The 14,934-nt window shown below is 47.5% G+C and overlaps 2 protein-coding genes across 2 annotated transcripts; one reads left to right on the forward strand and one right to left on the reverse strand.

Moving 5' to 3' along the window:
• Positions 1-8,752: 8,752 nt before the first annotated feature.
• On the forward strand, positions 8,753-9,574 carry LOC131207244 (uncharacterized). Its single transcript, XM_058199854.1, has 3 exons — positions 8,753-8,962; positions 9,023-9,219; positions 9,292-9,574. The coding sequence occupies exons 1-3, from the start codon at positions 8,753-8,755 to the stop codon at positions 9,572-9,574; spliced, it is 690 nt and encodes a 229-aa protein (XP_058055837.1).
• A 44-nt stretch (positions 9,575-9,618) lies between these two features.
• Positions 9,619-10,919, reverse strand: LOC131211013 (uncharacterized). The gene is made up of 4 exons (XM_058204348.1): positions 10,776-10,919; positions 10,040-10,713; positions 9,867-9,977; positions 9,619-9,808 (listed from the first exon to the last, which is right to left on the reverse strand). The coding sequence occupies exons 1-4, from the start codon at positions 10,917-10,919 to the stop codon at positions 9,670-9,672; spliced, it is 1,068 nt and encodes a 355-aa protein (XP_058060331.1). The 3' UTR covers positions 9,619-9,669.
• Between the last annotated feature and the right edge of the window lie 4,015 nt (positions 10,920-14,934).

A 14,934-nucleotide genomic window follows, 5' to 3' on the forward strand; every position in this document is an offset into this window, starting at 1 on the left:
AATATACAAACGAGCTCCGCAGTCGAAAGCATGCCATAATCATATCCAAACAGCGAGCGGCTCCCCCCGAAGCCTTGGGAGCTTTGCTGGGCGGTAGCACTAAAAGTTTGCATCTCAACACAACCAGCCGCCAGCAGGGCTTGCCGGCCGCCCGACTTCTTCATATCGATTAAAATATTACGAGCCACCCGGATAATCGGTGCGCCGCTTTCTTTCGAAAATAGTTACGAGAAACAATCTGCTCTGCTCCGAAGGGTTCGGATTCGATGATTGGATTTTGGGCAATCGAAGATCCCACGATCCCGACATTCCGGAACGTATCAGCCAGCGGTCTGTGGCTACGGATTGTCGCGGAACCTTCTGCCGGCGGACCGGACCCGCATCAGAGAGCGCTGGCCGATTAGCGCTGAAACACCGATTGGAGGCTTTGGGCAAATTTGTTTCGAACGAGATTTTTCAAAGGGCCCTCCGTCCCGAGGGTCACCGTGGCCGTGGGAAGGAAATTGGAAAACGAAGCGAATCGTCGTCAATTTTAATTTCCGACACGCGATCAGTGCCGGGGCCGTTTCCGGTGCGCGGCAACCGGATGGCATACTTCCTGGGTGGATTACGATGCGTTTTTTTCGTCTCTTCTTGCTATGGTCTTCACCCATGAACGAGCCAGACGTTGAATTGCGGGTCGTGATTAAGGTTGCTGTTTTTCCAGCATCACAGTGCCCGGTTACCGCAAAACATTTACGATAAGCTCATTCGGGGCCATTTTTAAGCAAAAAGAACTACGGGACAGCAGTGTTCAATGTTGCTACCCTTTTCCATTTTTCTCATCTTTTCCTTAGTCGATTCCACAATCTTCCCTTTGCTGATTCACAAAATTCTTCCACTTGTTTTGTCCGAATCAGATTAAAAAGGTGGCAAATCAGAATCGCATTATGTAAACGTTGAAAACAATAGTAATTTAACGCTGGACTGAAGTTTCAACGAATATTCAGTGATAAGTGTGACTTGCTAACTTTATTCGATTCGATTTGATTTTGTTTAGCAACAATCCAACTTTTGCCTGCGGATCGGTCTATTCCGTTTTGTAGCATTATACAACGGTGCAAGAACAACGTCAAATAATTTCACTTAGTGACACGAATTCAATTGAATGTTCTCTCCACCCGAAGCCAACCCTCGAAGCAGACAACGGACGCTGAAGGAGACCCACCAAACGGAATGGTTGACTTGGCCATCCATGCTTTGGGTCTGGCCCCTCAAAGGAATCGCTTTTGGGTTCCTTCGACAAGGATACCCCGGGAAGGCCAAGAACGGGTGTTGAGTAGTCGATGACAGCCACACATACACACCTTCCGCACACCGCAATGGTGGATCTGAATCTGTCGCATCATCAACCTTTCCGACGGAGGACAGACTCGGACTGCGGTGTCCTTGGTCCGTTCTCTGCTGGGTGCCAACGAAAACTTGCCGCGCTGTCCTATTTGTCTAGGATGGAACGGCTTCTCTGTCAGCTGCACCTTCCCCCAGCCTGCCTATCCGGCGATAGGCCGCCCGAGGACGATGTTCGCTGATTCGACGCCCTCGTTTGGAGCCTTTCCCAAGTTCCAACGGATTGGAGTTGAGCGTTGCCAATCCATCTTTCGATTTCGCGGCCCGCCCGAAAATTGACTGGCACCAGCGGTGGGTTCAATCGATGTGCCCCCAGGTCGGGTTGAAAAGAATCCTTCGCCACGGTTGACGGTTTCTTGTGGTTTCGAAGTCCCCACTCTGGGCCGCCGGATGCAGAACGGCGAAAGGAAGCGCACCGACAAGTGGTGGGTTGCGTTGACGAAATAAATGGCATGTTTTATTAACTTTTACGACTTCCATTTCGACTGTGGGTGCGGGTTCCCGGGTGCTGGTCACAGTGAACCGTTTAGTCGCCACAAAACCGGGAGACGAATTGCTTCAAATTCACCTTCCGGGCGGAGGTCTGCGCTTTCGCTCCGGAGCTTGCCGCCACTCGGGATCGAGCTTACTTCCCTTACGATGGCACGAGAGCGGCTATAGAAACTTTTGCCACGTCCTTAAGAATCTTAAAGAAATGGGAAAAAGCACAGCACATTGCTGTGTGCGTGAAAGGATTATGTAACCTGGCTTCGCGGGCAAAACTGCCAACTTCCAGAGTTAAAATCTCATAAACACACACCCCCTTTATAAACGCTCAACAGCGTGGAACGGCACTGAAGCGTCCTTCTGCCGCCTTTGCCGTCCACTTTGCCGATTCAATTCGACCGTTTCCTGGCGCGGTTCCGGCACCCGTACACTGAAAACGGTCAGTGGAGTGCTCAATTTTATGCTCAAACTCCCGTCCGTCGTCCCGGGTCGGGTCATCGTCGTCGTCGTTTGGGGTTCCTTTCCAGTCGATTTTCCAGTCGACGGAAGTGGAACCACTCGGCCACAGTGAATGGGATCGTATTCATCGTTGTCGCCGCCCGCCCGAGAGCTGGGCACCGGATATGAGGTGTCCGGCCCGGTTTTTCGAGGCGAACCGGTGTACCGTGTCAAAATTGAGGTTAATTAAGCAGGAAGTAAGCATTACTTACGGCAGGTTTGTCCATTCATAAAATGGAAATTGAATTGAAACGAGACAAGTGCATCAATCGTCCCCGTGTGCCCCCCCTTGGCCCGGCGTTGCGAATGGGAATTACACGATTTTTTGAGGACTCGAATCCTTCGTGTTGAAGGATCTGTTAGTTTGTGGGGTTGCTCTTCGTTTTGCTGCTCCTGAAGCACGTGCCCCATTAGTCCGAGGAGAGCTTCACTTTCGATGGAACGATGCACAGGCACAGCGTGGCGCAACGTGGCCTATGGCGCCAATTAATAAGAAACAACCCCCAAAATCATAGCACACGCCCAGCATTGAGTTTCGCTTCGAGTTGCGCTCCTCGTCCCGGAAGGAAAAGGAGCCCCACGACTATACGCAGCAACACGTTGCACCCAAAACGGAAGGTTGTTTGGCAAAACCAAAATACGCAGCAATATTCGAGCATTCGGTTAGATTATGAAATACGAATTACTGTTATAAAAAAAACCCTAGCCAATCCAGTGCAGTATTTGTAAATCGATACCAAGGGTGACGCCCGTACATCATTGGAGGAAACTGTACATACTACTTACCCGTTAGCTGTAAAAATCCCGGAGTGGAGTGTTTTGAAGGACACCACTTCCTACGCGGCAGTATCTGCGCCACCACTAGCGTGGATGGCAGATAGGAGAAAAAGATGACCGCGGAAACGCACTCACTGCATCAACAATCAATTCGTGACAAATAATCATAAGCCATTTAGCCCAAGTGTTTCGCTAATTTTCGCTAACAACGATAGGTGTTAGGAGTTGCCCCGTTCCACGTTCGGTTGTCCATCATGTTCGGTCCATCTATTTTGCTGCTTGTTCGGTTGAGCCTGTTGGATAGACAATCGCTAATAGCTAATAAATCAGCACCGAGGATCGGCACGTCAGGTCAGCCAACCGCTACAATTTGGCGCTCACGCAAGGAGGGCAGATTTACACGGCGCACACATTCTTCATTTGCTCCCAGCTCGGCCGTTCCGGGTGGTTCAGTTTTGATTTGCCCGCCTTTGAATTGAACCGTACCGTTACCGTAACAAAACATACGTAGCATTCGCGCGAGGAAAAATGTTGTACAAATTGAGAAAAAAAACTGACAAACGAAAACGAGTCTTTAATCCTGAGCAAAACCGGTGTGTGAATGTGAAGCGAAGCAAAAACGTGAGAAAACTTCACACAGCAACTGCGGTGCGTAAGAAACTATCACCAGAAACTGATTCATCAACCGATAATACGATAACATACACCGCAAGACAGAGCTCACTTCTTCACACAGCAAAAGTTAGCAGCCCCATCGAGCAGCCAGCAGGATCAGAGATCATGAAATGTTAGTCATTCGTTAGTGCTAAAATCGGTTATCACGCAAGCGTCCGTGTGCCACGATTTCAAACGCATTCTATGTAATGGTCCTTCTACTACTTTTGTATGAAAATAGGCAAAATAGGCAAAGCCGCGTCGCGGTGCATTGGCCACACCACTAGCAAATACTAGCAAATGGCGAGTGTTAACGTTTGTACCCTGGACACACCGCACTCAATGCTGTCTCTCGTTCACTGTCTCCGTCAACACCCAGTATGTGGTTACCAGCAACAACATCACACATACACACACCCACACACACAACTCCCACACTTTGCAAGGCTGAAACATTGGTGGGCGCTAACAGCCACACTACAGAACACGGAACGGGCGACCGGAACCCTTTTTTATACGCGTGGGTAATATTTTGTAAGAAAAGTTAATGAAATGAACTACCAAAAAATCACTACCGACTACCGAAACACGCGGACAAATGGACGCGGGTGGGAAAATTGGAAGAGGAGACAGCGATCCAAAACCACCACACTAAAAACGAAACCAAATACAGCTAATAATTGGGCGGAAAACACTTTTCTCTTTGAAACAACAGCAACTTCATAGCGTAGCGATAGTTAAAGTGTAGCTATAAATGAATGAAGGCAAGCGTCACAGATGAAACAGCATAAACTAAATAATACACTGTACATACGCGCCCGTGTTGGCGCGCCCTCATAAGTGAACATAGCACTGTACCATCGGCCAGGACACCATACTCACGCACAATCACCGAATCGATCGACCATCATCCGCCATCCGACGCCCGTGTGTCACCCACAGATCATCCTAGCGTGTAAGCAAGTTTTCGTTCGATTGTGATGATTTTGTTTTGTGAAAATATTTCGTACTTTTCAATTAAATTGATCAAATGAAATTAATTGAAAGTGGAAACAAAACATAAACCAGAGCTGTGAATCTTAATCGACGGTGTTGCTGGCGGAACGCCACCCGAGGGCGGCTGGCCGCGAGAGCGGCACCAAGCCCGAGGGCCAACATAGCATCGCATTGGATTCTTGAACATAGAGAGTAATGTAAATATATTTTTTAACGAAACAGGCGTAAGTAAATTTTTGTAATTGTTTCCCCTGAACGTGTAACTGATTTATGATATAAGATAAACTAACACATGAGAACGATAGCAAAGGAAGGGAGCACAAAAATCCGTGGACCGGCACCGGGAGTTACACGACGTCAAATAAGAATAATAAATAAAACAGGTTTACACACACCCATACTTTAAAACTAAACCATGCGTAAAGCGGGACGCGTACACCCGATTAGCTGCGTTTGCAAGTGGCCGGAACCGGGGGAGGGTAGTTGGTCCTTCGTCCCGGCCCGGCGCACGCGCGTGTACAGACTAAGTGCTAATGAGCCAAACAAACAGTTAATTATTTATAGACAAGTAAATCGCACAGTGGGCGAACGGGGAACGCGAGAGGAATGAATAAAGCAAGTATATAAATATTACTGTAAGCCAAACCGTTTTTACTAAAATCCATCGGAACGTGTAGCGGGGTCGCGGGTCGGGCGGGGCGAAAGCCAGATAAGGCCAGCAAGCAAGGTGGAAATGAAAACCATTAAAAAAAACACAAATAATAATAAACAAAAGCCAACATTTATTACTATGCGCAGTACTTATTGCCGTACTCAACCGTAATCGAAATTACGCTACAAAGTATTGGGAGAATTGATTGTAGTATTGTAAGAGCCACACTAACACACTGACACCCGGCCGTCGCCGTGTCCGGGTCGAGCGGCGAATGGAACATGGAACGAATCAAATACTGTGAGCGAGTGAACGACTAGTTTAGTAAAAAACCAAAAACCAAACAAAGCATGTTGAGGGAATTGAAAACGAACGAGTCGCGTCGCGAAAGAAGTCGAAAAACAATCATGAAAACATTAAAGGGTGGTCGTGGGCGAAAGCGCACGAGCGAAACACGGGAAACCACAACCGGGAAAGACTAGTAAAGGAGAACGAAAGTGGCAAACTTTCCACACTGCAATGGCCACTAGTTTAGTGCACCGTCGAACAATCTGAACAGCGTTACACCAGAACAGCCAACGAAGCGAGCGGTTTTTCTGTTGGTGATACGTGTGGCAAACCAAAACACGTTGTGATCAAACACTCAATCTTAATGTTACCGTCACTGTATGATGCAAAATGATTCAACCCAAAGGGCAAGCAAAACCCAAACAAAGAAAAACAACTGAAGTCACTGGAGACAAACACCATAACCGTAAGGTAGTGAAAGTGAGTAAGTAGTATCGCTAAACATGAAAATAATGAAGCGGCTACCGTTCGGCGCGGTGGCCGCATAACTAAGCCCTAACTCACCTGCACCGGGGCAAAACGGGGTCACCCATCACCCGACAGCATTAACCGCTCTTACTGTCGCGCCCGCACACCCCGGGCCTGGCGCTGGCCAGAATCTTTGCGATGGGGATTCGAACAAACTGCCATACGAAGGCCGTGCTCGACGCTGGAAGGAGCGAGAAACACACGGTGCACACGGTGACAACTTGGCAACAGCAGCCTCTTGGGCGGTTTGGCGGCAGGATCATAATTTCGATGCAAATGCAACGTGCGCCTCGCGTGCACGCGCAAATACACACATGATAGAGCGGACAGTGGACCTGCCGACGGTCGTTACACTGCAGCGCACAGCGTATGTCATTATAATCTCATTAAAACCACCTCCCCCCACACAGACACATTCACAGAAATAATAGGCGCGAACGAGTGAGAGTATCATTAAAGTGGGTTCAGGCAAAACAAATGGTGACAAATCTGCATCAATGCCAGGGGCAGAAACTCTGAAACAAAACGAAACACCGGTCCACCGGGCACCGGGCGTCCTAGGAGAGTCCGAAACACACAAAAACAGCTACCGCAAAAGAATTGAAGGAACTCGTTCCGATGGTGGGGTCCCTCGTGTGGACGTGGCACAGCGAGCGGCGGTAATATTCATCACGAAGACCGGTGGTGCTGTTGCTGCGAGAGATACTACTAAAGATACCGATACTGTGGGTAGCACGCCAAACAGGATATGCCAAATTATGCCACGGATTGCGGAAGGGGAACGGATCCGACGGAACCGGATACAAGGGGTGAACGGAGAAGGGAAATGTAACATTTCCGATTTTGGTAAACACGAACGAATTGAGCACGAGAAGTCTTACGAAATGAAGTCAAACGGAGGATAAAGATAAACCATGATAAGAAGGTATTAGATTGTATATTATAGAAATTTATTAATATATACATATATAAATAAATGTTACGCGTTATTAATAAATTATAAAAAAATATGAACACGGTGTTTGGATCTGCGGCCGATCGCTGCGGGGTGTGCAATGTAATTGCGGAGCATCACGGGTTTGTTAGGGGTAAGTTCGGAAAATGCACTGTAATCTCCTTTTAAATATCTGACCTATAGCTGCCTATAGTTGGGCACTGGCATCATCGACAGAACTTTGATGCTACAATATTATAAGAATTTAGAATTTGGTTTCTTTCTCTATGTTGTTGATTCCACTAAAGTGCAATGATTTATTGTTTCTGTATAACAAACTGTCTAAAACTGTCTTCATATTTGTTCCTTCACTTCTTACGCTTCCTAACAGAGAAAACACTCGAGCATGTCCGCTTTCCTTACCCTCCTAACAATACATTTCGTTGCAAAATCTCTTATGCTTCGTTTCAATTGCCTAACGTTGTCCATTTAAACTAAAATGATCGCCCTTTTAACAGTGAGTATAATTGAATTTTTCCATCCTTTTGCCGTACAACTTCTATTTTCGATTGGTCCGTCGAGAAAAAAAACCACTGACAGCTTAATGGGGATGCACTTCATTCTATCGCGCACTAAATTGAATGAGACTGCCGTCGGCCAACGCGCATAATAATTAACGCCATCACTTTCAACACGAAACACGAACCGCGACTCGCTGACGGCAGGACGGGCGAAGGTGTCGACGTGATGAATGTGGAACAGTTTCCGGTAATTTCCGCAACCCGCCAGCGCGTTGATTGGTGTTTGAATTTTTGATGCACGGTGGCGTCCCGCCGATTCCGGTCGCGGCCAGTCGGGTAGTCATGAGCTTGTGAAAGCTGCCCCCCTCCTGGCTGTGCGAAGGGGGCTTCGGTGTGGAAGAAGTCGTTAGAAGTAATTCTTTCACCCGTTTCTACCGGTGCCGAAGAAAGCCGTAGCTTCCAATCGCTCGCGACATGCTAATTGCTTGTCATAAAAGTGGTAAAATGGTGCGAGAACCTATTTCACGTGCGGAGAACCATTTTTTCTGTGAACCTGGCCCAGCTAAAGATGCTAGAACTGCAATTAGCACCTGTTCTGGCTGTAGCTTTCGTGGTCGGTTCGTACCGCACACAGCAGAACCAGGGCTCGGACCGGAGGTCTGTGCAATTGCTTCGTATCGTTCACGGCGAGGTGCTGTGAACGCAAGACGCGTGGAAAAGTAAAACCATTGAACCACAAGACGTCTCTCGCCGGGCCAAGATCGCAGACCACTCAGTGGCTCACAGTCGGTAGCACTGTCCCGTTCGAGGCAGTGAAAGAACGTACCATCTCAGGGTGGTTGCTTGAATATTTCATCAGTCTTTTTGCGGCGCTACGCCAGTGGTCAGCAGTTGGTGGCAGCTACGAAGACACAGTTGTGCCCGCAAGGCATTAGCAGCCCATCAACCCGGCACGAGGGTAATCATATTTGCATCGTAAACGGTTCAGCGTCCCGTGGTGCGTGAATTCTTAAAGCCAATTCTCCGAACCAGATGAGGTACTCGCCGTTAGTAGCCGTGGTCGTGACGGTCTTCTCGGCCGAAGCGACAATCTTGGCGGGATTGGATTCACTGGATTTGGAGGTGAACGGAACGGCCAGCGCAGCAGCGCCACTGAACGACGTGTGGAAGGGCACGGAACGGGAGAAGGTGTTGTCGAGAAGGAAACGCTTCGTCGTGTTTCCGGAAGGGTCAAGCTTTTCGGTAAGTCCCAGCGTGGCCCACCCTAGAGCCAGATACTTACGCTACTCCGGACCACCACAGGTTGCGGTCTGCATGACGATCGGTATATACGGTAACCCGAACTATCAGATGGTGAGTTGGGCCCTGAACTGGGGCATCGCGTACAACTTGCCCAACCAGACAATTAGCTTCGTGCAGGAAATGGCCGAGCCGAAGCCGATGGTCCAGCGACGAAATCGTCGCGATCTCTACCAGAAGCTGGAGGTGATCATGAACAAGTGAGTGTCTTCGGTTCCAGTGCCTTGACTGCCAGGAGTTTTCCTAGCGTTCCTAATCGCTCTCGCTTTCAGTATGGGCTACGATGGCCGGGATTGCATTTTGAGGGCACTGTGCGAGAGCTCGCAGTACTTTGGGCGAAAGGGCAATAATATGATTGCCGAAATGCTGCGCACGCTGTTCAGCTATCCAAAGTCGAAGGTGCTTTCGCACGAGCACAGTGACCATAAGCTGTACGACGAGGCGCACCGGAAGGGTAAAAACATGGGCGCCTGTCAGTCTCTGTACGCCAACTGTCGGTTCTCGTTGCTTGAGCTCGCCCTCGGAAAGTATTCGACACCGTACGGGTTTATGTGATTCGCACTTCAAGTGCATTTATTGTCAATTAAGTGTTTTTAAATTAAAATACAAATAAATTACCACTCCTCCGCTAACCGATGTTGTTTCAAGCGTTATGGTTCGAACCGACCAAACATGATCAAATCGAGTAAACTCATCGGACATCCCGTACCGTACTTGTCGCGGCAATTGGCGTTCTCGTCGCGCATCGCATTGCTGTAGTCATCGTCGAGGACCTCCTTCAGAGGGTAACTGAAATGCAGAAACCATTCGAAAGTCTCGTCGCTTTGGAAGTAGTTCAATGTCTAACCTAAAGAGCACCCTGAAGATGTCCAGCGTCATCGAGCGTCCCGGAGGTGGGAGCATGTGCTTCGCCTCGCAGATGCTCCGCAGAATGCACTCTTTCATGTGGAACCCAGTTCTGTGGAGCAAGAAGCACACAGCTGAGCAACGAATCCGTACCATTAAAAGCTGCTTACGTACAACGGTCCGATGGTGTCCTCAAGCTGGCTGAAAAGGGCCCGTCGATCGCGGTAGTGATGGAAGTGCTCCCAGTCGCTGTGCTGACTGATGTTGAACGCTTCTCCACTCAGCCACCGGATCCGTTCACGATCCTCCTCCTCGCGATCCTCCACACCGTGGAGCACCGTGGACTCTGGTATCGAACGACGATACATGGCCCCCGGTTGTGCGCCACTCCATCCGTAATATCTCGAGCCCGTCCCACCTTCATAGCTACCCAGGTACCGATCGAGAACGGGAGACATTGGTCGACTTACCGTCGGGGGTGGTGCCCAGTACGGCGAAGAGTACTGGAGGTGGTCCACATTCCAATCGGCTCGTTCTTTACCCCATCCGGGCGGTACCCACGTTTCAGGATGATCCTTCAGATATTGTGCCACCTCGTCCGACGTTAGTTCGCCACCATCGTGATGGTGATCATGGGGTGGACCCGAAGCCGGAGCTGGAGGCGGTGGTGGTGGCGGCGGTGGAGGTTTTTTTGGTGGCTCCGGAGGATACATCGCTATCTTGCCCAGCTTCAGCTTCGATGCCTGATACTTAAAGTCCGGAAGTGGCAGGTACAGATCCATCTCACCGATCAGATTCAGACCGGTTGGGCCCTGAAACACCAATGCTTTGCCGAAGGACGAAGTCAGCTGTGAAGCGATTGGGCGGGTCAGAGTTGTCTGGCTTCAAATTGTAATTGCGTTTCACTTGCCAAAATCATTGAGCCGGGCGTGAATAGAAGGAAACGTTTCTTTCTTCGAAGCACCGTCGATTCGGAGACTTTCGTATCATTGTGCGCATCACAAAACAATTCACTGATGAGCACTAGAAGAATGAAAAGCCTACAAAACTCCATTGCACTGTGGATTGGACAGAAATGCACCGCAGACAACCGAAATTTGAAGATCAACTGCTGCCACAGCTGGATATCAGTGATCTTCGATTTACTGTGGTTCGTCACTATCTGATCGATCGGAACCGGTCTGATACGGCTACCAAGTAGCACCCTCATGCTAAGCATTTAAAGCCTGCCGATGAAGCGTGGAAGTCATTTGGGATTCAGAGCATGAAACAAATCGTTTAAAAACGTGTTCCATTTAACGCCAAATTGTTGACCAAAACAACCGATCGTTGAGACAGCAATTATTTTAGTTCGAAGAAACTCTTTATTGAGATTAGATTTGGTTGGTTGGTTTTCATGATTTCACATTGTTTTCAAACTTCAAGAGTAAATGTGGCAGGAAAGATGTTTGATGAAATGTGAAGTAGTTGCGCCAAATCCAACATCATTTTCAATTTTTTTTCAAACATACTATATTTGTCCTTGGAAAGCTTAAGCTTAATATGTTTTCAAAGAAATATTCTATGATTCATGAATAGAACTTTGTAATATAAACACAAACTTGCAGATTGTGGTGGAAACGGGTTTTCTAAGAGAACCTCGGAGCAGAATGTAATTAATGTAAACTCTGTACTAAGCTTAAATGCATTCGCAGTAAATGCCAACGCTCCACAATGCGCAAATAAACGTTTGCGCCAAACTGTTACTGGGGGGCTACATGAGGCGTGAACACTAGCGTAAAATTAATTTATAATGTCAAATTGTTTACGCTTCGTGTGGCACCAAAAATATAAAACCGAAATGTCAAACGTGTTTACGTTAGTGTTTTTGGTCTGAAAAAAACAGAAATAGAAGAGAAATAAATTGATTTCTGACTATTTTTTTCAGTTGTTTTAGTTTGTAAGAGCAAATAAGAACTTACATTATCCTTTGTTTGTAAACAAAGCGTTTCCTAACGGGTTTTGCGGTCGGCCGACACATAAACGTTTTCACAGCAGCGCAGCAGTTTGGCATTAATCTGAAATGCCAAAAACGTTACGTTGCGCTTACAATACAACGATACAATACGATGATACAACAAAATAAACAAAAATTTTCTATTTACATTTATCAAACAAAATACGATAAGATTTTTTCGACCGCCCAATATTATAATAATTATAATTAATATTGTTATAATTAATATTTTTGTTAATATTGGTACGTCCTAGCCGCCGGAACCAGCGCACCTGGTGGACTTACCAGGAACTGTTGCTAGAGCGATATATCGCACGCACATTTAGTAGCCCCCAGAGTAGATGTAGAAACGAATAGAGAAGTCGAAAAAAAAGCCGGTGGCGACAGACAGTGGAGGAAAAAAGAACTTGTAATTAACACAAGAGTGAATAAATTTAACAAATATTAGTATTAATCAATTGATTAATTATACCATTTATAACAGCGTAGCTCAGTCGTGGCGCGGGTAACACTCACAAACCGTCAAACGGACATAACGTTGCGTAACGCTTAACGCAAATTTTAGCGTGTCGTATGAAGTGGGGCCATTTTATAACCACATACCCAAGTGAACACGCGCAGTGAAGCTACGAAGGAACCGGTTCGCCTGTTGGAAAAGTAAGGCACTTCAGGGCTCGCTGGATGCCAACTAATGCAACGGTATGTACAATAAACCTTTGTTTTACTTTCTTTTCTTTTTTATTAAATGTTTAATGTTATTGTTAAAAGTTCTACTCGTTCGAGGTGCGTCCGGATGCTGTGTGTGGCTGATCGGATGTCACGCTCGATACTTCACGACATATGGGCAAGATCCCCAAGGAGGACATAAACCTCGTTTCGGAACAGCTCGTCAAAGGTATGTACAATAAACCTTGTTTAATTTTGTAAATTAAAGGCCTAAGTTTATTATTAACTTCTGGGTGCAAAGATTAAAGACGGTCTCGCGCAACGCACTCACTCACTTCAGCTGATGTGTGTGGTCTGGCCGCGGCGGCAAGATAGTGATCGTTCATAGCACTTTATTTTACAAATAATTTTATGTATCCTGAATCTAATGTAATGTATTCTTAACGTAACGTATCCTTAATGGGAGCCATCTGCAGTACATCCATCATTCGTCGGAGGATGATGACTTTTTTGCACTACCTCGCCCGCGACCGTGCACAATCCTTGCGCGACCTGGTCGGTGCACTTATCGATCTCCTTTATAAAGAGATCGGCCATGGACATGAGGCCGTGGCTGATGATCCTGGCCGCGGCGGTTTTCAAAGCCTCTACGTACGGCCAGGCATCAGCATCGATAGCGAAAAGCACGTGTGTCTTTTGTCTCTTTTTTCCGGTTTATTAAATCTCTGCCGAAAATTGATGCATGACTCGAAGAGGCCTCGCGAGCATGATCATGAGACTAGCTCGAATGTCACATTCGACGTTTCATCGAAGTCCTTTTTTATTGGGGTCGTGATAAAGGAAAAATTTAAAGAAATTGCTTCCAAAAATGGCAGGCAGCAATGTGCCCACAGCGACAAACACGATGGCCATCATACTACTTGGCACGATAGACGGTTTCACTTCGGCCGGTGTGCATGGTCTCAAAGTGTACCAAATGTAGGATCGCAGCAAGTACCGGTTAGTCGTATCCTCGCTTCAAAGCAGAGAGTTCAGGTCCGTTTGATCACGATCATGTTGATGTCGAGTGTCGCTCAACCTGTTCATCAACCCGGTAGATAGTGTCCGGGTTGCTGCAAATTCTTTCGAAAACGTTCTCATCGTTCTTCAGTCCCTCTCTGCGGTCGTTAACCCTTCTGTGTGAAGCGGAAGCCAAAGTTTGACTAGCGGTCGGTACTGCGGTCAATTTAGTTTGACCCGCTGTGCTGTTGGGGCCTGCTCTAGCCATAAAGTACACCAGTTGCTGCTGCTAGTGCATCGCCATTTTGCGAGTATAAAATAATGGGCGAACGACGGTCACGATGGGATGACACCTTATTTTTGAAAAGAAACTGAGTTCAACTCAGCGACTCATACAGTGAGAACTGCCGTGTGCTCGTACAGTAAAAATAACAGTTAAACACAATTTAAAGTAAAAAGTAAACAGGGACCTAATAGCACCCGAATCCACATCTGCTCGCACACAATCTAGACCGGACCCCGTGTTGCGGAGGCGAGCGACGGTGATGCTCCGAACGTGTAAGAACCGAAAGAGAAAGAGTGCTTCGTTCTGTCCCGAGGAAACCTCATCAGTATCCCCATAATTGCTTCGGTGGATACATTCGGGTCCAGGCCAGCTAAGGTAGATGACCGACGCAACCGGATTTCGCAACAAAATTTTATTGGTATTAGTGGCAGCTCGCCGCTATAGTCCTGGCGGTTCGTTAAACGTGGTTCGTGTGGTTCTCCGGGAGATCGCGTGATATCCTCAAACAAAGCGGGTTGGATTGTAGGTTTCATCCGCTCCAATACATCCAACAGATGATGATCTAACGATCCATTGGCGATCCAACGATTCGGGTTGAAGTGAGTGAGCGCTGAGTTAGATAGAAAAAGCTATGGTGATGATGTGCGATCGATGCCGCCGTTACGCCATTTTACGTGTACAAAAGTTCGGTTCGATACCACGTGGTCCACATATGTTGCTGCTGCTGCTCCCTGTACGTTGATAATGGTGGAGTTTAAACTTTTCACTGCCATTACCATACACGACTTGACCGGGTCCTGGTGAGTATAGCCGGCGTATCGGCCGCCATCGAACGTGCCTCGCTTCGCTTCGCAGACTCTTTATCCGGCGCTGGTGTCCCTTTTTTCCACACTGCTCCTAGTTGACAGGAGTGTGTTCTGGCGCTACTGTACCCTTCGATTCCTCACGCTCTCCTACCGATCGCATAAGCATAAGAAAACCGAATATTTGTTTATAAGAAACACTTGTCGAAGCCCGTTTGAGAAAGACTACGAAGGTCCCTCGGTTCTCGGTTGTGGCGACTGAATCGATTTTATCGCTTCACAGGATGTTTCCATTTGAGATTTGTGGACCACGCCGGTA

The sequence above is a fragment of the Anopheles bellator genome, chromosome 2 (assembly GCF_943735745.2).
Source record: "Anopheles bellator chromosome 2, idAnoBellAS_SP24_06.2, whole genome shotgun sequence".
In the NCBI taxonomy this organism is placed as follows: Eukaryota; Metazoa; Arthropoda; class Insecta; order Diptera; family Culicidae; genus Anopheles; species Anopheles bellator.

Bases quoted from the DNA above. Each gene is read 5' to 3' on its own strand.
- LOC131207244 (XM_058199854.1), top strand. From the start codon at position 8,753: ATGAGGTACTCGCCGTTAGTAGCCGTGGTCGTGACGGTCTTCTCGGCC. The intron at 8,963-9,022 runs GTAAGTCCCAGC...GGACCACCACAG, and splicing joins CGGAAGGGTCAAGCTTTTCG to GTTGCGGTCTGCATGACGAT. The intron at 9,220-9,291 runs GTGAGTGTCTTC...TCTCGCTTTCAG, and splicing joins CTGGAGGTGATCATGAACAA to TATGGGCTACGATGGCCGGG.
- LOC131211013 (XM_058204348.1), bottom strand. From the start codon at position 10,919: ATGGAGTTTTGTAGGCTTTTCATTCTTCTAGTGCTCATCAGTGAATTG. The intron at 10,714-10,775 runs GCAAGTGAAACG...ATCGCTTCACAG, and splicing joins CGCCCGGCTCAATGATTTTG to CTGACTTCGTCCTTCGGCAA. The intron at 9,978-10,039 runs GTACGTAAGCAG...CTTGCTCCACAG, and splicing joins GAGGACACCATCGGACCGTT to AACTGGGTTCCACATGAAAG.